General features: G+C 44.8%; 2 protein-coding genes across 15 annotated transcripts in view; one reads left to right on the top strand and one right to left on the bottom strand.

The window, feature by feature from the left end:
* The window catches only part of PKD2L1 (polycystin 2 like 1, transient receptor potential cation channel), a 73432-nt gene extending 52238 nt beyond the window's left edge, over positions 1 to 21194 (bottom strand). For 10 of the 14 annotated variants that reach the window (XM_074339198.1, XM_074339202.1, XM_074339208.1 and 7 more), the window contains exons 1-2: positions 21080 to 21194; positions 3542 to 3701 (exon numbers count right to left, since the gene is read on the bottom strand). The gene's annotated coding sequence lies outside the window, so the exon portion shown is untranslated. Of the gene's footprint in view, positions 1 to 3541; positions 3702 to 20147; positions 20187 to 21079 lie in introns of all 14 variants that reach the window. The other 4 variants (XM_074339212.1, XM_074339219.1, XM_074339200.1 and 1 more) reach the window with 3 other exon arrangements.
* SCD (stearoyl-CoA desaturase) lies at positions 28 to 15915 on the top strand. The gene is made up of 6 exons (XM_019724892.2): positions 28 to 471; positions 976 to 1258; positions 5106 to 5236; positions 6965 to 7170; positions 8626 to 8858; positions 11870 to 15915. Exons 1-6 carry the CDS (start codon positions 445 to 447, stop codon positions 12067 to 12069), a joined length of 1080 nt encoding a protein of 359 aa, XP_019580451.2. The 5' UTR covers positions 28 to 444; the 3' UTR covers positions 12070 to 15915.
* Positions 21195 to 21390: the final 196 nt, after the last annotated feature.

The following is a 21390-nucleotide window of genomic DNA, read 5'->3' as shown; positions in this document are numbered from 1 at the left end:
GCCAGAGTCTACAGAAGCCATTAGCATTTCCCCAGGGGCAGGAGCTGTGGCGGCTGGGCAGCGGTGTGTCTGCAGCACCCAGTTTTTGCGTGGCCAGCCCCTAGCACGCCTCGGCTCTGTCTCCTCCCCCCTCCGCACAGCGAAGCCAACTCTGCGCACTTTGCCCCCGTTGGCAGCGAATAAAAGGGTCTGAGGAAATACGGGACACGGTCACCCACTGCCAGCTCTAGCCTTTAAATCCCCAGCCTGGAGATCCACGCACAGCTAGTCGGTTCGGGACACCCATCCAGTGCGCACCGCGCTAGAAGGGTTCCCAGCGCAGCTCTGCCCATCGCCGCGCAAAGGCGGGCTCCGCTACCGAAGTCTCCCCGCTGTTCGAGCTGTCCCGAACTCCGCTCCACAGACTCAGCCCTGGGAAAGTGATTCCAGCACCAGAGAACCCAGATGCCAGCCCACTTGCTGCAAGAGGAGGTGAGCTTCCCAGCAATGGCCCCCAGACCGCGGGTTCGCCGGCGCTGGCCGGGTTTCTGGGTGACTCCGTGGAGGAGTTGAGATCTCCGCGGAGGACATAACCATCTTTTGAGAGTTGTACCGCCTTCATTTGTTGGGAATGTGAATTGTAATTTGGGGACTTGGTTCCCTAACTTTTGCTTCTTAAGCTTTAAAGAAAAATCGGGTCGTGCTGCTACTTTTATGTATATATGCCTGCGGGTTTTCCTTTGTGTGTTCTTCGGGTGTGTTTTACTTCTTCCCATTGCCCCTTCACCTTGAGGTTTCACGGTCTCCGCAATCTATCTACACAGTTGCTTCCTTTTCTTCCATTCGGGGTAGACCCCACCTTCAGTTAACCTGGGAATTGGGGCAGGGTCTGCGCCAATACTCCATCCTTCTCCCAGCTTGATGAGAGAGTGAAGTGGCCCCCACCTCCACGTGTCGTCTTCTCTCTCCTGACTCTCAGCTTCCTCTCCCCTTCAGATGTCTAGCTCCTACACCACCACCACCACCATCACAGCACCTCCCTCCAGGATTCTGCCGAATGGAGAAGGCAAGTTGGAAAAGGCAGCCCTACACTTGGAAGAAGAGATCCGCCCTGAAATAAAAGATGACATCTATGACCCAACCTACAAAGATAAGGAAGGCCCAAAGCCCAAGACTGAGTATGTTTGGAGGAATATCATCCTTATGTTTCTGCTACACTTGGGAGCCCTGTATGGGATCACCTTGGTCCCCACCTCCCAGGTCTACACCTGGCTCTGGGGTAAGAGTTTTTCTTGTCCTTGGGACCCAGTACCCCAAGTTCTCTCCACTCTTTAATAAAGTAGGAACTTCCATGGGACAGAGGCACCAGCCTCTCCTGGCCCAGGTTTTCCCAACCACTTCTCTTTGGTCACCTGAGAGGCTGAGTGGGCTGGGAAAAGAGCCTAGGGGGCTCAGGAAGCAGGGGTGTCCATGCTGAGGGTCCTTTCATATTCATATTGGGGAGGGAGCCCTGAGACCATGTGCTACAGGCTTTGAAGTGAATTGACCTGCGCCAGAGTCAGCGCTCCCTGAAAGAGCTTTTCTGTTTTAAGCCATTTGCTTGGCTGCTTGTCCCAGCCCTGCCAGCCACAAAAGAATCAAGGCCCCTACCTGGGAGGCATGGGAACATGGAACGAGACTGGTGGTTTCCAGGGGTCATATGTTGAACATCGTCGTGAGACAGCAAGAGAAATTGCTCAGGAAGAGAGTTATAAGAGGGAGGAACAGAGAGGTGGTTATCCACAAAATTATTTTGCCCTGACCCCTTGGCCTGACCAGGCTTCTGTTAGAGAGAAAGATGAAGGCTCCTGTATGACCTGCGTTAAACAGATGTGGTGCTGTGCCTCCATGTAGGTCCCCAGGGAACTGTACACACCACTCAGTGAAATGTCCTTAGGATGAAATAATGTTGAACTGTTTCATGTCCCATTCCCCATCTAGCTCGTCCCTCTCTCCTGGTGCCATGCAGTTTCTCTTTGCCAGGACAGCCAGGCCAGGCCAGAAAAGAGAGCCCTAAGCAGCCCCAGCTTGAGGCTGCTGTAAATAGGGAGCCAGTTCCCAATTCTGTCCCTGACCTGCCCTTGGCTCAGCTTTTTCAGGGATCCATGGGTATGGGCTGATAGCAGGGCCCTGCCCCCTGGATACACACATGTGCTTTGCAGGCATTTTCACCTCTGCCACCCTAAGCCTGAGTTAGGAAGGGGAGAGCAGGGAGCTCCAAAGGCCCAGGGGCCCCACACTGCCATTATCTGAGGGTGGTGAGCCAGAACTCTCTCCCCGGGAAACGTTAGGGTTTCCAGGGCAGTGTCAGGTGTGGGGTGTTTGTTGGCAGCTGCACTCTTGGAGGGTATTTATGTAGAAGGACTGGTAGGCCAAGTTTTAATTGATTCTCCCAGGACCTCCTGGTGGGATCTGGTCCCTGGAGCTTTGTCTTGGGAAATCCTCTCAGTGCCACAGACGTGGAATTGCAACTGGGTAGATCCCCTCTCTTGAGATCTCGATCTTTTCAGGTACAAACTGGGGCAGCAGTACTTTTGGAATTACTAGGAAGGCAGTGCTCCGTAGCTTACATGTGTGTCATTGCTGGGGCCTGCTAGGTGCAGGGAATCGATTCAGCTGCAGATCAGGAAGGGCTTTTCTGTTTGTGAGGGGAGGGAGCCATTTGTTCTCTAGCCCTTCTGAGAATCCAGCCAAACTTTAGTTGCAGCTTGAGGAAGGCTGCAGCTTGAGGAATTGAGAGCCTTGGTAAGGTTTCCCCAGGGAGCCTGGCCTTCTCTCTTCACCCCTCCACCCCAGTAGAGGACTCGACTCTTCACAAGTAGTTTTGTTGCCTGTAAGCCCCTTCCAGCCTCAGCACTCCCTGCAGGCCTGATTAAGTCCAGAGTTTGGCGAGACTGCTTCTGCTTGCTCCCCAACCGCGGCTGCTGCTGCAGGTGGCAGAATGCTATCCCAAACCAAGGCTGGGCCTGCTGCCTCTTTTGCCCTGCCCATGGGTGTGTGCTGCGCCTTTGGACTTAGAAATGTGGCGCACAGAGACTGGACGGTGACCTTTTTCAGTCCTGTCCCCAGGCCCTGTGGTGGGTGGCTTAACTGATGGAATGACCATCTTGATATGGGGATATCAGAACTCCTCTGTCTTAAAGAACAAGAAAGGGGAGGTGGGGTCAGAGGTCCCACTTTCAGAGTTTAGGAGCTTGGCCTCACCTTCTCTTTTATCCCTAAGGACAGTGTTAAAGTAGCAACTGGTTGGGATTACAGCATTTCTCCTGACTGAGCAATTTGGAGAGCCTCTCAGAAGGGCCCTGAGGGGCGGCTGAAGGGATATCTCTGGCAACACTGAGGGCCAAGGGGCAAAACTTATCTCTTTGTTAGGGCCAAAGCTATGAGATTTTACTTAACCATCAATTTGGACTTTAGTAGACAATGAGTCTCCACCTGACAGAAGGCCTTCTATCTGACGTCGATAGAAAAGGCATTAGAGGACCTAATACTAGAATCATATGTGCTTTCTGAGTCAACTTACCAGGGTCACCTATGGCATGAAACAACCCCAGTAGCTCCCTTGGTTCTGAGCTGAGTGCTTCTGCTTTCATGTCCAAAGCCATTTGCCTTCCTCCTTGGCGATTCATGGGCTGTGGCTCCACTGTCATTTTTCCAGGTGTAGATATAGGCAGATACTGCATCTGGGAAGATAATCACCACATAGCTTGAGGCCAGCAAGTTACCTGAGGCCTTAATCTCAGCACAGAGAAAATCAGAGACAGAACTTTCACTGGGATAGACTCTGGCTCAATGGCTCTCCTCCGGATCCTGAAGGAGAAATAGGATAGGTGGAGGAAGACAGGATAGGGGAGAGGACCGGGGCTGTTTGGGAAACTGCTATCTATGGCTGGAGAACACAGGACAATTCGTTACAATGTGTGGTGTCTCCAACTGCAACTAAATTCTGTGGCCACTGAGGATCCATTGTTTCTAGCCGTTTCCCTAGGAATGAAACATTGTCAATAGCCACTGCTTTACCAGTCCACCCGGGCCTCAGCCCCTGCCTCCAAGAGCTACTAAACAGAGGCTGATGGGTATACCCAGCAACCCACTTCCCAGTTAGAGATTATAGCTGATGCCTCCTAAGCTGGCAGGCCTCCAGGAAGGTGAGGGAGAACAGTGCTCCCCTGACAGCTTTGAGCATCTCCCACTAGTATCTAGAATTAGCCTTGCCAGAGAGAGAATGGGCTGACAGAGGGACATGGCAAAGGAGAGACACAGGAACTGTGTTTGTCTCTTGGGGAGGTGAACAATCTAGTTGGAATATGAACTGCTTGTTGACAGAAAAACTAGTTTCAAATTGTGGCTCCATTTCGTACTAGCCTTGTGACCACAGATAAACACAACCTCTCTGTCTTTTTCTTCAACTGCAAAGTAGGATATTAAAGTCCATTCAAACTAACAATTGTCCCCCCGATAAATTAAAAAAAAAAAAAAAAAAAGTCCATTCAAGGTATCCAGTGAATCAGAGAATATAAAATTCTTGGCTAAGCTTAACACACTGTGCAGGTATGGTATGTACAGTGTGGCCACACTGCCTGTGAAAACACTGATATGCTTTTGTACCAGTTGGTAAATAGCCATAGTTCTGAGCTCCGCGAGTATCCCTTAGAACCCAGAGTCCCTCGAATTGGTGAGAGCCCAGACCATACTGGCCCTTGGTCCTAAGCTCTGCAGGAGTAGTCCGTGGTCCTTGACACCTTGGGGAAGCTACCTGAAGATCAAAGGAGACGGGCCCTGCGATAATGTCCCTCATGACAGAATCACAAATGGTTGGGTAGCGAGAGCTCTCTTCTCTGTCCTGCCTTTCTGAAGTTCCTGGGACTCCTCAGCTTATTCCAATTCCCAGGTCGGGAGGATGGGAGGTGATGCATTTGTCGAGCGGTAAAATCGAGGAGACCTAAAAGACCAAGTTGTCCCAAAGTTTAGGGCAAAGCAGCTCTTCACCTGAAGTCTCTGAAGACACAGATGCAGACATACAGAGAACACCATGTTTTCTCTGATTAGTGACCCCCCCACCCCTCCCCACTCTTTCCTCCTGGCAGCGTTTTTCTACTATGTGGTCAGTGCCCTGGGCATAACAGCCGGAGCTCATCGCCTGTGGAGTCACCGAACTTACAAAGCGCGGCTGCCCCTGCGGTTCTTCCTGATTGTTGCCAACACAATGGCATTCCAGGTAAGAAGCCGGCTCCGCTCCACTCTTTCCTCCACTCTATTGATGGTCTGGCGATGGGATGGAGATGAGCACCTGCAGAGGAGCAACACCTGGGCAACCATTTCACTTTCCTCCCTCCTTGAGGTCACGTCACGTTCAGGCCCGTTCCTTATGTCCATAAGGCATGAGCGTGCTTCTGAGTCACTGGGAAAGGGAGATAGGAAATACTCCTTGTGTCTAGGATTATATTTTATCCCAAGGTCCCTCTGTTATCACGCAGTCTGGCTGTCGGGTCCTTCATCCTCAAGCGCCACAATGCATAAGCCAGGAACTGACGCCTGTTTCCTGGGCGGACAGTGGACAATAGACTCACTCTTTTAGGTGAATAACTTAGGACTCCACCGTGATGGGATTGAAGTCAATGTTTCACAGACTCATGAACTCTGCTGTTTTCAGGTCATGGGAGCAAACACTTTTATAGTGCTATGCGCCTGGCACTATTCTAAGCACTTGACATAGATTATTTCATTAAATCCTCACAACAATCTTAGGAGGTAGATACTATTATTGTCCCCATTCTACAGATGAGAAAACTGTGTCAACTGAGAGGTTAGGGAGACCAACATTATGGTCCTATCTTGGACTGCCAGGCTGGCTAACTCAAATATTGAGGTTTGTTGAGGCAGAAAATGTATAGCAGAGATGGAATGAAGGAAATTGGGGAAAGGGAACTCATAGCTATTGAAAGGTAGAAATGGGCAAAGGGTAGCATGTGGTATGGGGCTTAGATTGGAGCAAGAGGGGGACAAAAGAGGAAACCAAATTTGTTCCTTTCTTCATGGCAATATCCCAGGTACTTACCATAGTTGTATAACCATCTGTACCATAGCCCTCGAGGGCTCCTGATATTGGGGCAAAAGGAAGGAAGAGATATTGGCACATTCTTTAAGGGATGGGAAGAGTCCCAGAGGAGCCCAGAGGTCACTGGGGAATGTGGCCAAGCTACCGTGTTTCCCCAAAAATAAGACCTAGCCAGACCATCAGCTCTAACATGTCTTTTGGAGCAAAAATTAATATAATATAAAACCTGGTATTATAGCATAGCATATCATATCATATCATATATTATATTAAAGACCCGGTCTTACATTATAGTAAAATGAGACCGGGTCTTATATTAATTTTTGCTCCAAAAGATGCATTAGAGCTAATGGTCCGGCTAGGTCTTATTTTCGGGGAAACACAGTAAGTTGTATGTGCCTGGCCTTGTTAAGTTGTGTGAGCTGTCCCTTGCCAAGGCATCAGAATGGAGCTCCCTGTGGCTTTATCGACTGACCAGGACTCTAGGATGCAAGGCTGCCTGCTTCATGTTCTCCCTGCCCAGGAACTAGGCACCCCATGAAGACCTTTTCCAACATTTCTTGCTTGAAGAATTGCGATGTTCTCTCCTAATGATGCCGTCCCAGCTCTGTGTGATTTACCTCCATTCTGCCCTCCATATAACCTTCCCCAAGCAGCCAGTCCTATTCATGTGGTCCTGGGATTTTAAGTTGCTTTTCCACTTCAGCTTCATTGGCAAGTTGGAGGAAAAGAGGAGGCAATTCCATGACCCTCCTTTGGAACTTCGGCTCCTGGGTATTTCGTGAGGTTGGGCTGGGAGCCATGAGCTCTTGCAGGTGTTTATCCATTGGGATTCCCCTAAGAAGGTGTCTCCCTTCAGGCCTATATGCCTCTTCTCTGTCCCTCCAGAATGATGTGTACGAATGGTCCCGAGATCACCGTGTCCACCACAAGTTTTCAGAAACAGATGCTGATCCCCACAATGCCCGGCGTGGCTTCTTCTTCTCTCACGTGGGTTGGCTGCTGGTGCGCAAACACCCAGCTGTCAAAGAGAAGGGTGCTTTGCTAGACTTGTCTGACCTAAAAGCCGAGAAGCTGGTGATGTTCCAGAGGAGGTGAGTGAAGTGGGATGGAGCTGGGCACCTCGTGTTTGGGGAACACCTTTTTTCTCCGAGGACTTATAACCATAAGCTGAGAAATTTACTGGGTGTATATGTTCCAAGTCATTTAAAGCCCTAATGTTTAACAGCCCACAGGTCCACAGCCATAGACTATTGTTTCTTCTGAGTTATCTTAATTAAACCAATTAAATTCAACAAATGTTTATTGACCTAGGAAGTCACTGTTACAAAGATGACTGTGTCATTGTCCTTACCTTCAAGGAGTTTGTAGCCTATTGGGGAGTGAAAGGATAAGCCACGTGTCTGAGTAACTATGATACATTGCAAAATATTTTCTGAACCAATAAGAGGCACAAAGGGGGGGAAGATTTCATAGTAGGAACATCAGGGAAGGGTTTATGAAGAAAGTAGCTTTGGAATCCACTGATGGATAGAGATTTTCACAGGTGTGGGGTGGGGGCGGGACAGTGCAAACAGAACGGAATGAAGTATGCTGCAGCAACAGAGTCCTTTTGCTTGAAGTATATAGGGTGTGGTAGGATTAAGACTAGAGAGGGAGACCGGTGCCATTCTTGTAGAGTCTCAAAAGCAGACTTAGGACTTCATTTGATAGACACTAGGAAACCACTTAAAGTTTCCTGAGCAGGAATGTGGCTTGGTCGGAGGTGTGCTTTCAAAAGGTCACTGTCATAACAGGTGAAAGAAACCATGATTCCAAAGAGGTGAGAAGCAGGGTCACAAGTTAGGAAGTAGCAGGGATCCATGCTAGAGAAGCAATGGCAGGAATGGAAAGGCGTTGGATGCAGGAAATACCAATGATAAAAGCATAAGGCTTGACTGCTGAGGAGACGTAGGAAATCAAGTCAATGTCTTAGTCTACCCTGAAGAGAATGACGAATGTGACAGGTCTCCAGAGGGACCAGGCATTGAGGACACTGAGGGTGCTTCTCTGAGGGAAAAGAAGAGGAAGGATTAGAGGATGGCTCGCAGGAAATGGAGGCAAGACACTAAACGTAATCTCTGTAAAGAACAGGGAAAGAGAAAGAGCCCAAAGGCAGATGGGAAAACAAGCCTGAGCACAACTCAGTGTATTTGTTTGTAATTTGGACCTCGCCTGTTTTACCCACATGATATTATGCTATAGTAAAAAAAGAGCAATGGAGTTGGTCAGGAGACCAGCATTCCAATCCTTGCTCCACTGGTTCCTAGTGGTGCAATCCTAGAAGTCATTTAACCCCTCATCACCTCATCTAAAGAGTGAGATAATAACACTGCATTCTCACAAGAGTCCCTCCCACCCCCACCCCCATTCCCTCTTGCTGTTTTCTGCCACATTGTACTCACAATGCAGAAGGAAGGAGACAGCCCAGTGATAATGGATAATGGAGGATAATGGAGGTAGGGCTCAGAGTCCTCCCTGCTGACTCGGTGTGTGATCTCTCCGTGTAGGTATTACAAGCCTGCTGTCCTGCTCATGTGCTTCATCCTGCCCACATTTGTGCCCTGGTATTTCTGGGGTGAAACTTTTCAACACAGCTTGTACGTTGCCACTTTCTTACGTTACGCCATTGTGCTCAATGCCACCTGGCTGGTGAACAGCGCTGCCCACCTCTATGGACATCGCCCTTATGACAAGACCATTAACCCCCGAGAGAATGTCCTGGTTTCACTGGGAGCTATCGGTAAGTCAGCAGTCTACCGCACGACCGCATCAAGTGGTCTCCTGGTTAGGGCATCAGGCTAGGAGCCAGAAAAACCAGATGAACCTGTCTTAGGACCTCTTTCTATCTGTTTTGCCACTCTAAAACTAAGGGGCACTATATCAGAAAACTCTTCCAAGTCAGGCAATAAATCTTATATTCAAAGGAAAGGGTGAAAAATAACAATGCTTTTGATGCTAGGTTCCCAAATGATCCCCAAATGCTATGTATAATGAGCCCTTTTTGGTTTTCCTTTTTCCGGTCCCCTCTGGGCTGCACTGCAGTCTTGCTTAGGGCAGGGAATGCATAAATAGAACAATAGTGTCAGTGACTAGGAAGCCTAGTGCTTTATATTTAAATATGCTCTATAAAATGGAGAATAAATACTTTAATTCAGTAAACTTGTCTTTTATCTCCTTGCTGTATTCAGATAGGCCATACTTGAAGTGTATACCATGCCTTAGTGCTTGGTGATGCCAATAGGAAAGACATCAAAGCAACTGTTGGCGGCCTTCTCCCACCACCTACCATTCTTGTCTCCTGTTCTTTGTTTTTCTCTCTTCTGCTTTCTTCTGTGCTAAGAACACCCCCTCCCTCCAACATGGCTTAGGGAACTCCCAATAAAGCAGTTAGTTTGATCACAAGTGCTTGCTTGAGGATCTAATGCCACCATGTTTCTCCAAAAATAAGACCTAGCTGCACAATCAGCTCTAACATGTCTTTTGGAACAAAAATTAATATAAGACCGGGTCTTAATATAATATAATTTGATATCGGGTCTTATATTAATTTTTGCTCCAACAGACGCATTAGAGCTGATTGTCCAGCTAGGTCTTATTTTCGGGGAAACACAGTAGCTAGTCATGAATTTATTTGTCTCTATAATTTCAGTCCCAAAAGCCAGAGTCTAGGACAACAGGGTTCTACCATCTGTCTCCATTTTTTTTTTCTGTCACTCTTTTCAACTAAATATAGGCCTTGACTGAGGCTTAAGCAATTAGCTTAAGCAAACCTTTCCTTAGGAATTAGATTTCCATAAGCAAACCCATGGCCGCCTCTTCCTCACCAGTGCATGTGCTATTGATCATCGAGTATATCTACGCAACCTGCTGTCCCACATGTTTATGCAGACTAGGGCCTAATAGTCATTTCTTTCCCTTTAAAATCTTCCTTTATATTCTCAACGCTGACCATCTTTATATAATCTGCATAAAGGCATGTTTTTTCCTATCTCTTTTTAACTTTCATGCATCTCCCCTCTCCTTTCAGGCACCTTTTACCATTGTGCATGTTCTTACTCTGAACCATGTTGAAATAGATCACCTAGGCCATCTAAGTGAGATTTTCATAGAAATGGAAGTTTCTGGAATGCAATTTGTCCTGTACTGCACATGGATCTTAGTGAGCTTCCCCAACTCTAATCTCTTTCTGACCATCAGTTCAAAGTGGCTCCCAATATTTTACTTTGCCTCAGTGATCATTTATTTCTCCATACCTGTTGCTCCCCTCCCTTATCACCTCACCCCCACCCTTCTCCCCTAGCTCCCTTTCCGGCCTTTCTAATCTCTTCTTCTTGAATTACCTCCCCCACAGTCACATGCGCATCTCTCTGCCAAAGCTGACCTCCCTTGAGCCTTTCTTGGGCTGTATCGTGCTGCCCCAGTTGCAAAGTTTTGTCTTTCTTCTGCCCATTGCCCCTCCCCTCCCCCCCACGTGTGTATCTGATTCAGTTTTAAATCTGGTAAGTATAGGCCTGGTTCGTACTTTATACACAGCCTAAGAATCCTCAGAAGCATTTATTTCAATCTATTGAGATCTTGCTTCCAGGCGTGTCCTCTGTGTAGCTCAAATAAATTTTTATAAAAATTCTCTGGAAAAAAGAAAAGAAATTAGGAATCCTCTGTCAGTACCTTTAGCCTTGGGATCGTTCCACCCTCCTACTCAGTTCACACTGTGGACGATTGGGGGCTGTCACGGAGAAGACGCACTTTGAGATGCTGTGGATGGTGTGATTTACGTTGCAGGACTTCCTTCATTTGCTCGTTAATATCATTACTCCTCTACTGGGGTTCTTTTATCTTCAAAGGGCTCAACATGTTCTTTTATTAGCTATTCTTTACCCGGCTTTACCCTGGCTTCATAAGGGTCAGTATTGTTATTGTTGAATGCAGTTCAGAAAGAAGTGTCCTGCCAAGCATTGGAGAACTCTCTGGAGTATCCAAAGTTTTACCCATTATAGAAATTACCATGAATCCAGAATTTCTTTGTTTTTCCTCTAACTGCTCCCTACAGAATCTCAGAGGTTAGAGGGAATATCTAAGCATGTTGCTTCTGACTCCCTCAGAGCTTCTGTACTCCCTCAGAGCATCACCACCGCACTAGTGTCAAAACTCAAAGAATTGGAAGTCAGAGCCGTCTACTGAAGCAGTAGTGGCTGAGGAAACTCAAGCCCCTGGGCTGGGCCTCCTTTCTCCTAACGTGGCTGTTGCTGTCCAATTCTGTTGGTCCCTTACACCCTTGGAGGTAGTACCAATGCAGGTATACTCCTTTGCTCACCTGTGTAAGAAACACAGCAAACGTTCTTCATTCTAGACTCTCTCCTCTCCCCTAACACTTGCACATACACATACAGAGCTTTGAGGATCTCAGACCAATATTTAGTGAAGCTCTGGAATTTTCCAATCTAAAATCCATTTCCAGCGATAACAGTTTCTCTCTAACGAACTTGTCTTCTGAGAGAAACTGCCAGTCCTCCTACCAAGGCTCCCAGGCCGCCATGAGTAACCAGGGTCTCCTGATTTGTTTCTTAAGATGCCTCTGAGGAGGTCTGTTTGGTTCAGAGTAGAAGAGACTGGTTTCATTCATTCATTCATTCGACAACAGCAAGTTTCTACTAGGTTTGAGGTACTCTGCTAGGTAACCAGTGTGCCAAAATCAGAAAGACAGAAATCCACAGTAGAGTTCCATAATTTTTCTCCTTGTTTGTGTTCCAGGTGAGGGCTTCCACAATTACCACCACTCCTTTCCCTATGACTACTCCACCAGTGAGTACCGCTGGCACATCAACTTAACCACATTCTTCATCGATTGCATGGCTGCTCTCGGTCTGGCTTATGACCGGAAGAAAGTATCCAAGGAGGCCATCTTGGCCAGGGCTAAAAGAACTGGAGACGGAAGCTACAAGAGTGGCTGAATTTTGGGTCCCTTGAGTTCCTTTTCCAAAAGCCAGCCAGGCAGAGGTTTTTTGTTCTGTTTATTAACTACTGAATAATGCTATCAGGATGCTAAAGATGATGACATTAACCTATTCCAGTACAGTATTCTTTTAAAATGCAAAAGTATTGAAAGCCAACAACTCTGCCTTCATGATGCTAAGCTGATATGCTTATTTTTCCTCTTCTCTTCTCTGTCCTCTAAACCCATTGTCCTTTTCTTTGCTTTGTTGCTATCACCTTCCTGTCTCTTCCTCTTCATTGCCTCCCAGGCAAAAAGCTGGTGAGTCATTGGTGGGTGTCCAGCTTCTGAAGCCTAGACAACCTTTCTATCATCCAAAACTAATGGGGTTTGCCCCAGATAACTTTCCTTGAGCTGGCCTGAGTTGGCCTGAGTAGGTGGGTCAAGCTATAGAGATGATAAAATCTTCTGGGAAGTCCTCTGTTAATTATCTTCAGTCCAGGCTTTTGCTGGATAGAATGGAAAAACAACTTCATATGGCACAAAGCTTCTAAAGCAGGTAAATTGTCAGAGGAGAGAGCATGCATGATATGATAAGTAAGGATGGGGTGAGGTGGGAAAAAAAGTGAGAAGCAGCTCCTGCTGTGATCAGACATACAGCGGCCTGCCTAGGGACATCAAGCCCCACCACACAGCATGTTTTCTTTCTTAACTCTGAGTAGGGAATGGCCATGGAGCTTGGCAAGGCTAGAACACAAAAGCAAATCTCAGTGTCCCAACAGAGTTTAGGCCGGAGATAAAGAAGAAGCATTTAGTTTGTAGTAAAAGTGGTCTTTGCTGGAGAAGGATTTTTGTTTTCTTTAATAAAAAGGAGATTTCTTATTTCATATAACCAGAAGTCTTGAGGTTGGTTTTTGCCAAAATTAGTGAATCCAGCAGCTCACAGTATTGTCAAAATTCTTTCGTCTTTCTGCTCTGCCATCTGACCATCACCTCCCTTCATAGTAATAAGGTGGCTACAGTATTTCCAGACATCCAAAAAAAGGAATGCATTGGTGGTATAGTGGTGAGCATTCCAAAAAAAGGAAGGGTTTTCGGAGGTGGAGTTGGGTCAAACATAAAAATATATATACAGATCAACTTGGCTTGGAATATTAATTCACTTAGAGTATTTCTCTCTGAAAGAGGGATGCTTGAAGAAAAGAGGGAGTTAGATGGGTTGTCTACTTTCCCCTCACTGCTGGACAAGAGATGGAGAGGCTGAGGAACAGGGTCTGTATCTCTTCCTAAGAGAGAACTACAGAAGAAGGACGTCAAGAACACATTGCTTGGGGATTTGGATTCAGAAGATTACTGAGTAAGTTATTGGGTGTCCTAATATGAAGCTGGTTATTCAAACAAGTTAGATGATAGGTTCATTCACTAAGTCCCGTTTCTCCTGGGAACGAGTAAAAACTAGAAGGCTGCTCCCCACAGTGTCGGACTCTCTCCCATTCCTTCTCTGTTAACATCTCGCCTAAAGTATAGCGCTGCCTGAGAGCAGGTAGGGGTTTGCTTAACTACCCTGATTATCGAATCCTGGCTCTACCCTCTGCCCATTCTCTCCCTGGTCATATCTCTTCCCTGATGTTTTCTTTTTTCTCTGGACAGGCAGCCTCCTTTGTGTGTATTCAGAAGCAGTGATGGCTATTGCTGTCCAGGCAGCTCCCTCTCCTGCAGACAGAATGCTCAGGGTCACTGAACCACTGTTTCTCTTTATAAAGTCAAGCTAGCTGCCACTTTTCACTTGGCCTCCAGAGTCCCTCCACCTACACCCCTGTGCTCCCCTGCCACGCTGATGACTCAAGACAAGGCTGGCAAACCGTACGAGAAACATCCCTGGCTCAGGCACTCTCTCTCATGAGGCACAGCCAAGCCAAATACTTGCATCATGCCAGTGAGCCAGCCAGGAGCAAAAGAAAGTTTGTTTTCAGGCTCCTCTGTCTGGGTCAGAACCAGAGAGCATGCTAGACGCCCCCTGCTTGCTCAGTCACCCTGCCCAGCTTTAGTCCGTGCTCCCAGCTGACAGTACAGTGCTGGTAGAAGTAGGAGGGAGCCTAGTCTTCGCTGGGAAGCACAAGAAGCAAAGGCAAGTTCCAAAGTGCCTCACTCGAAAGGAGACCTGGTTTGTTCCCTGAGTCAGGGTACAGCTTTGGCTGAGATGCCATGCACTTTGCTGAACAGCGTCTCTGCCCAGCAAACTAACCAGCATTACCCACAGCACAGCCTAGGGCAGACACTAGTACAGAACAGGGGGAAAAAACATCTGTGTTCTGAGAACCTTGGACCACTCCTGTCCCTGTACCTCAGTCAATGAAGAAGCCTGGCTTTGCTCCATCAAGATTAGAAATGTACAATACCAAATGCTCTGTCCACTGTTGAGCCCAATGGTGGAAGGGCAGAGGGCTTTCCTTCCTGTATTAACTGCATAGATAGAGGCTACAGGGGTAAGCCTGCACGAAAGGCATCTTTGCCTTTTGAGCCATTCCTCTCAGTAGAAAAGAATCTAACGGAAGATCACTGTAGTTTGGATCTGCTGACCTGTCCCTTGGAAATGTCGGTTGGATAGTTTTAATTTCACAGGTCATCAGATGCCTGCTTTATAATGTATGATCAAAAACAACTTTATCTTTCTATTCTAATCATCTTCCATGGATCTGATCCACACCGTGACTCTACACAAGGCTGGGTCTTCAGGCTGAGAGCCCCAGTGTATATGAAGATGTGCGTGTGGTGGTGGGGGGGGTGTCTGCTGAATAAGGAACACTTTTCAAGATTCTAAAGCTGAATTCAAAGGGTGCATTAATGATCCAGAAACTCAGATCTGACCGAGTCTGAATTTCTAACAGTCTTTGCTTTGGGGGTGTGCTGACAACTTATTTGGGTGCCTTACATCTTTTCTAATCAGTGTTGCAAATGAGCCTGCTCTCACTCCCTCCTCACTCTGTGGAGTTCCTTTGTACCTGAAAGCCTGCAGAAGTGGCTGGTAGAAAAGGGGGCCTGGCTGGAGAATTATCAGGACAGCTATTTGCAGGATTCCCTTCTGGGCTTCATTTTGGAAACTTTTCTTAGGGCTGTGTTTAAGTGCCCACATTTGATGGAGGGTGGAAGTAATTTGAATGTATTTGATTTGTAATTTTTTTTTAGATTAAAAGATGGTTGTAACATTTAAAGTGGAAACTTTTTCTCCTTGGTTTGGTAGTATCCTGAGTGTATTCTCTGTACGTGTAGCTCAAATGGGTCAGCATGAAAGGTTAAAGAAAGCAAGACGTCAACGTTACGTGGGTGGTTAAAGCCAAGGCTTCTCTTACCACTGTGCCACTGACCTGCTATGTGACCCTGGGCAAGTCACTTAAGTATAATGTGCCTCAGTTTTCCTTCTGTTAAAATGGGAATAATAATACTGACCTACCTCAAAGGGCAGTTTTGAGGCGTGACTAATGCTTTTGATAAAGCATTTTGGGATCCTTCAGCAGAGGAATTCTCTTGAGTCCCGAATATTTTTATAGTAGCAGTACCCACCATGAACATCTGTCCTAGATGCGATCATTTAATCAATATGGTTCTCTCTGAGGGATTGAATAAATCCATTGGATAAGTGGTGAATAACTAACCAGACAAAATTTGAGAATGCATAAACTCATTGCCATGGAAACATACACAGGATACCTGTTCCTTGATTGGATGGGATTTTTCCTTTTTTATGTGGGATAATAGTTATTTGTGACCTAAGAATAATTTTGGAATAATTTCTATTAATAATTCTGAAGCTAGTTGTACTGATCTGAGATTGTGTTTGTTCATAATAAAAGTGAAGTGAATATGATGGCACTGTGTCTGGGAGTTGTTTGGCTGTGATTCAGAGTCTCCTGGAACTTATCTTTATGGTTCACCACACCATTTAAGTCCTGTTCCTGTACCTTTAAGAGTAAAACAGAAGCAAAAGCTACAATGGCTTACTCATACCCCAGTGACCTGTCCTGTCCTTCCTCAGGGTAACTTTAGGTTAGACTCAGCCTTGGCAGCAGGAAACCAGGAGTCTGCTGCCATTAAACCAAACACATTAATACCAGCTGATACCTTGGCCTGGGGAAATGCCAGATCTCTTGTGTGCCACGTGGTCACATGGACCCAAGAGGAAGTTAGTAGCAGGAAGAACGCTATCTGGGAAAGCTATTTTTTACCTTGTGTCCTAGGTGAGGCAGTCTGGGCCATTCCTCTGAAATAAAGTGGCTTCCTAGAAATACTGATTAACAACAGCAGGAAGAAAGAAAAAAACAATCCAAGGGAAGGTTTATAAATTCCTGGAACAGAGAGGGCTTCATGATCATAAGGTGGAAAAGACTTTAGCTTTTACTACTTTATCTGGGAATCCTCGTGTGGAAAAGAGAAGGCAGGCTTTTTTACAGTTTGAAGAAGCTCCATCTTCCAACAGGAGCCACCTTGACAATACTTAGGCTTCTAAAAGTTTCCTAGAACCAGCTCCCCTCACTTTCTAAAGTAAGGTTACCCTCACCTTGGGCAAGAAGCAAGATACTCTGAGAGTAATTCTGGGCATCCAAAATCAAGTCTATATTCATCAAGGCCTTGCCAGACCTTAATAACTTAAGTTGATGGTAGTAAATGTTCAGGCAGTACTTTTTTTTTTTTTCAGTTCTATAACTACACTGTTTCTTCCAAGTCTCTGCTTTGTTTTCCACGAACTGTCTTCCAAGTTAAACAATTTATCCCCACTAAGCTCTGCTACCGTCTTTTCATTTCCTCCTCTTTTATACCTGGCTGCCCTCCCTCTGATTAAACATACTTATATGCTTCTTCCAGGCAATCTGTATTTTATGTTGCTTATTTCATCCTGGTGCTGTGGTTTATTCCTATCTGTAAACATTCCAAGAAGGAAGAGTTCTTAGAATTTGTTCAGTTGAAATCCAGATTGAGAGGAAAAGGAAATAAGTATGAGTTTACCTGTAAGGGTGAGTTGTAAAAATAAGAGAACTTACGGGGCAAAGTAATAACCTCTTCTTTTTGACATGTTTTGTATGGGAAAATATAAACAGGTTAAGGCTCTACTTAATAATCAAGATTTAACTATGGGATAAAGAGTAAAAAGTAATTTAAGAAAATAATGGGGAAGAGCACAGAAATAAAATTCCTGATGGCCAATGGCCACCTGTTTTCTCCTTCTTTCCTAGAGGAAAAACCAGGATAGTCCCTAAAAAAATCTGCCTGGGCATAAAAAGAAATAAAAGGCATCCAGATTGCAAAGGAAGAAGTAAAACTATCTCTGCAGGCAGAGGGCATCATTTTGTATATAAAAAAATCCTAAAGAGTCCACACACACACAAAAAAAAAACTATTAGAACTAAGAAACGTGTTCAGCAAGGTTGCAGGATGTAAGATCAATATACGAAAATCAATTGTATTTCTATAAACTAGCAATGAATAATAGGCAAATAAAATTAAAAGTATTCAATTTATAGCAGCATCGAAAAGAATAAGATAAGTAGGAATAAATCTAAAAAAAGAAGGGCATAAGAATGGTAGATTGTAAACTACAAAGTATTATTGAAAGAAATTAAAGACATAAATAATGGAAAGAAATCTCATGTTCATTGATTGGAAGACTTAAATTGGTAATACTACTCAAACCCATCTACAGATTCAATGCAATCTTTATCAAAATTCCAACTGCCTTTTTTTTTTTAACATAAATTGATAGCTGATCCTAAAATTCATAGGGAAATTCAAAAGACTCAGACTAGCCAAAACAAACTTGAAAAAGAAGCACAAAGTTGGAACACTCGCATTTCCTGATTTCAAAATTACTTCAAAGGGTCAGTACAAGACAGTGTAGTACTGTCAGAAGGAAAGACATACATCAGTGGAATAGGATTGAGAGCATAAAAATAAAACCATACATTTACAGTCAATTGATTTTGACAAAGGTGCCTAGACAATTCAATGAGGATAATTTTTTCAATAAATGGTGTTAGGACAACTGGAAATCCACATGTAAAAGAATGAGGTTGGCCCACTACCTCATATCATATACAAATATGGATCAGCCAAAATTATAAAACCCCTAAGGAAAACGAAGCTATAAATCTCTATAATCTTTGATTAGGCAATTGTTAATCCTTAGATACGACACCAAAAATGTAAGCAACAAAAGAAAAAAAATTAGTTGGACTTCATCAAAATTTTAAAATCTGTGCTTCAAAAGATACTACCAAGAAAGTAAAAAGACAACCCACAGAATGAGAGAATATCTTTTCACTTCATATATCTGATAAGAGACTAATATCCAAAATATAAAAGGAACTCTTATAACTGAACAATTAGAAAAACAATCCAATTTTAAAATAGGCAAGTATTTGAATAGACATTTTTCCAAAGAAGATACACAAATGACTAATAAGCACATGAAAAGATGCTCAACATTATTAGTTCTCAATGAAATGCCAATCAGAACCACAATGAGATACTACTTCACACTCACTAGAATGGTTACAATAAAAAAGACAGTTAATAACAAGTGTGCAAGTGTGGATGAGGGTGTAGAGAAATTGGGATTCTCATACATTGCTGGGGGGATCTAAAATTGTACAGCTGCTTTGGAAAAAGGTTGGCAATTCAAAAACTTAAAATGTAAAGTTACCATGTGATTTTCAGCAATTCTTCTCCTAGGTATGTAACCAAGAGAATTGAAAACATGTCCACACAAAAACTTGTACATGCAAGTTCATAGCAGAATTATATACTATTAATATATAGCAGGAGTGTCCAAACTGCGGCCCACGGGCAAACTGTGGCCCGCAATCCATTTTGAATTGGCCCGCAGCAAATTCCAAAAACATATTTAGTTTACTTAAATAAACCAGGTGAGGCAATATGTACTTCACCTCGAGTGAGTGGCCCAGCTGTTTGTGTATTTTACTGCATATGGCCCTTGGTGAAAACCGCTGAAAAAAGTTTGGACACCCCTGATATATAGTAACCAAAAGGTAGAAAGAACCCAAATGTCCATCAAGAGATGAATAGATAAACACAATTCGCCAGGGGAAAAAAAAAAAGAATGAAGTACGGATACCTCTACAACATAGATAAACTTTGAAAATATTATTCTAAGGGAAAGAAGCCAGACACAAAAGACCACATATTGTATGATTCCATTTATATGAAATGTCAGGAAAAGAAAGCAGATTGGTGGTTGCCAGGGGCTGGGGGCAGGGAATGAGGAGTGACTGCTGGTGGGCATGGGTTTTTTGTGGGTATGATGAAGTGTTCTAAAGTTACATTGTGATGTTTGCACAACTCTGAATATGCAAAAACTACTAAGTCATACACGTTAAAGGGTAATTTTATGGGATATGAAATATATCTCAATAAAAAAGTATGAGAAAATAATTCCCTCTGTTTTAATGTTTTTACCATTCATTGTAAATAGCTGAGATTCAAACTCAAATATAATCAAAAGAAGCACTCCATAGTCTCTTATATAGTGATGTGGTTTCTATTCTCAAACTATAAGGGGACAGACACCAGCAAGATGAGAAAAGCCGCTAGGCACTAGAGAATCTAGGATGATAGTCTTGCTATATCAAAGTCCTTGGAAAAATCTGTATACCATTTTCTACATTAGATAAAGGGGTTGAGGCCACGGCATAAACACAAATCTAGGGCCAGCCCGGTGGCTCAGGCGGTTAGAGCTCCATGCGCCTAACTCTGAAGGCTGCCGGTTCGATTCCCACATGGGCCAGTGAGCTCTCAACCACAAGGTTGCCAGTTCAATTCCTCGAGTCCCGCAAGGGATGGTGGGCAACGCCCCCTGCAACTAGAAACGGCAACTGGACCTGGAGCTGAGCTGCGCCCTCCACAACTAAGACTGAAAGGACAACAACTTGAAGCTGAACAGCACCCTCAACAACTAAGATTGAAAGGACAACAACCTGACTTGGAAAAAGGCCTGGAAGTACACACTGTTCCCCAATAAAGTCCTGTTCCCCTTCCCCAATAAAATCTTTAAACAAACAAACAAACAAAAAACACAAATCTAACAACCTTTTGATGCAGGAAATCCAAGTTCTGAGTGCACCAGACCTGTGGACACATTTATAGTAACAACATTTACTATAGCCAGGCATTGTACTGAATGTTTGACAGGTGATAATATTATCCCAGTTTTATTGATGAGATAACTGAGTTTACTTGGAGAGAAAGTAAGCTGTGAGAGAGTAATGGTGCTGTGATCCAGCTCCAGAACTGTCAGTTAACCACTCTCTATATTGGGTGTGGAGATGACAAACTAGATAAGCCCAGAATGCCTAAATCTCTCGTATACTCAAGTAGATACCCAGTGATACTCAATTATACTCAGAGGCAAAGCCTGGTTGTAATGGTAGGGAGCTAAATTTATGCAAAGTCAAACTAAACTGCAGATGCATCCTCTGTTCCAGAAGAACCCACTCACTCCACTTGATGACCCATTTTAACATTCAAACACACCTGAATTTGAGGCTCTCCTCTCCTCTCAAACCACAGAAATATACCTGACATTTCCTCTATACTTTTCCAAACAATTCTCTACGCTCATGTTGGGTTTTGAGATCCTTAAGGGCATCTTTTTCTTTTAGAAATGTCTTCTGCACCTAAACAATCAGTTGATGAAATTATTGAGAGAGCTCATGTCTTGTGTTAAATTCTGTCTCTGGGACAAACTGTACGAAATGTCACAGGCGGTGGGAGTGGTGACCTATAGTTAACTTTCTATGCGGCAGGCAAAGCGCTGATTCTTGAACACTGACTTGGGGCAAATGCCACAGGCCTTAATTGCAGGCTCTAAGGATCTGAGATTCTCTACTGGGGCTGCTGGAGGCAGAGCCTTCCCCTTTCCAGGACCCAGGCCCATCCCTCCCCCACCCAGTCCTGCCCAGCCTGCTACACCCAGGCCACAGACAGCTCACAAAGCCCGAGTGTCTGCAGTGCTGACTCACTGTGACTCCCTGTCCAGGCTAGGATGGTCTCAGAGGGGCCAAAGGGGTCCTCTCTCTCCTGGCCATTTCCCATCGGAGCAGTAAGTAGCTAGGGCCGTGCAGGGCTTTAGAAAACGTTGTGCCCAAAGAAAGGAAATGAGCAATGAGAAGAAAGTGAAAGTGAAAGGCACAGAATTGCTCATTACTGTAGTCCTATTCCTTTCTTAGAGAATTGTGGACAGAAGTAACGATTCACCCTTTAGTCTTTTCAATAAAGTGAATTTTACGTAACACAAAATTACCCACTTGAAAGTGACATTTAGTCCATTCAC

The sequence above is a fragment of the Rhinolophus sinicus genome, linkage group LG07, assembly GCF_036562045.2.
Source record: "Rhinolophus sinicus isolate RSC01 linkage group LG07, ASM3656204v1, whole genome shotgun sequence".
Classification (NCBI taxonomy): domain Eukaryota; kingdom Metazoa; phylum Chordata; class Mammalia; order Chiroptera; family Rhinolophidae; genus Rhinolophus; species Rhinolophus sinicus.
This window is presented reverse-complemented; position numbering and strand designations above follow the sequence as displayed.

Bases quoted from the DNA above. Each gene is read 5' to 3' on its own strand.
- SCD (XM_019724892.2), top strand. From the start codon at position 445: ATGCCAGCCCACTTGCTGCAAGAGGAG. The intron at 5,237-6,964 runs GTAAGAAGCCGG...CTGTCCCTCCAG, and splicing joins CCAACACAATGGCATTCCAG to AATGATGTGTACGAATGGTC. The intron at 8,859-11,869 runs GTAAGTCAGCAG...TTTGTGTTCCAG, and splicing joins GGTTTCACTGGGAGCTATCG to GTGAGGGCTTCCACAATTAC.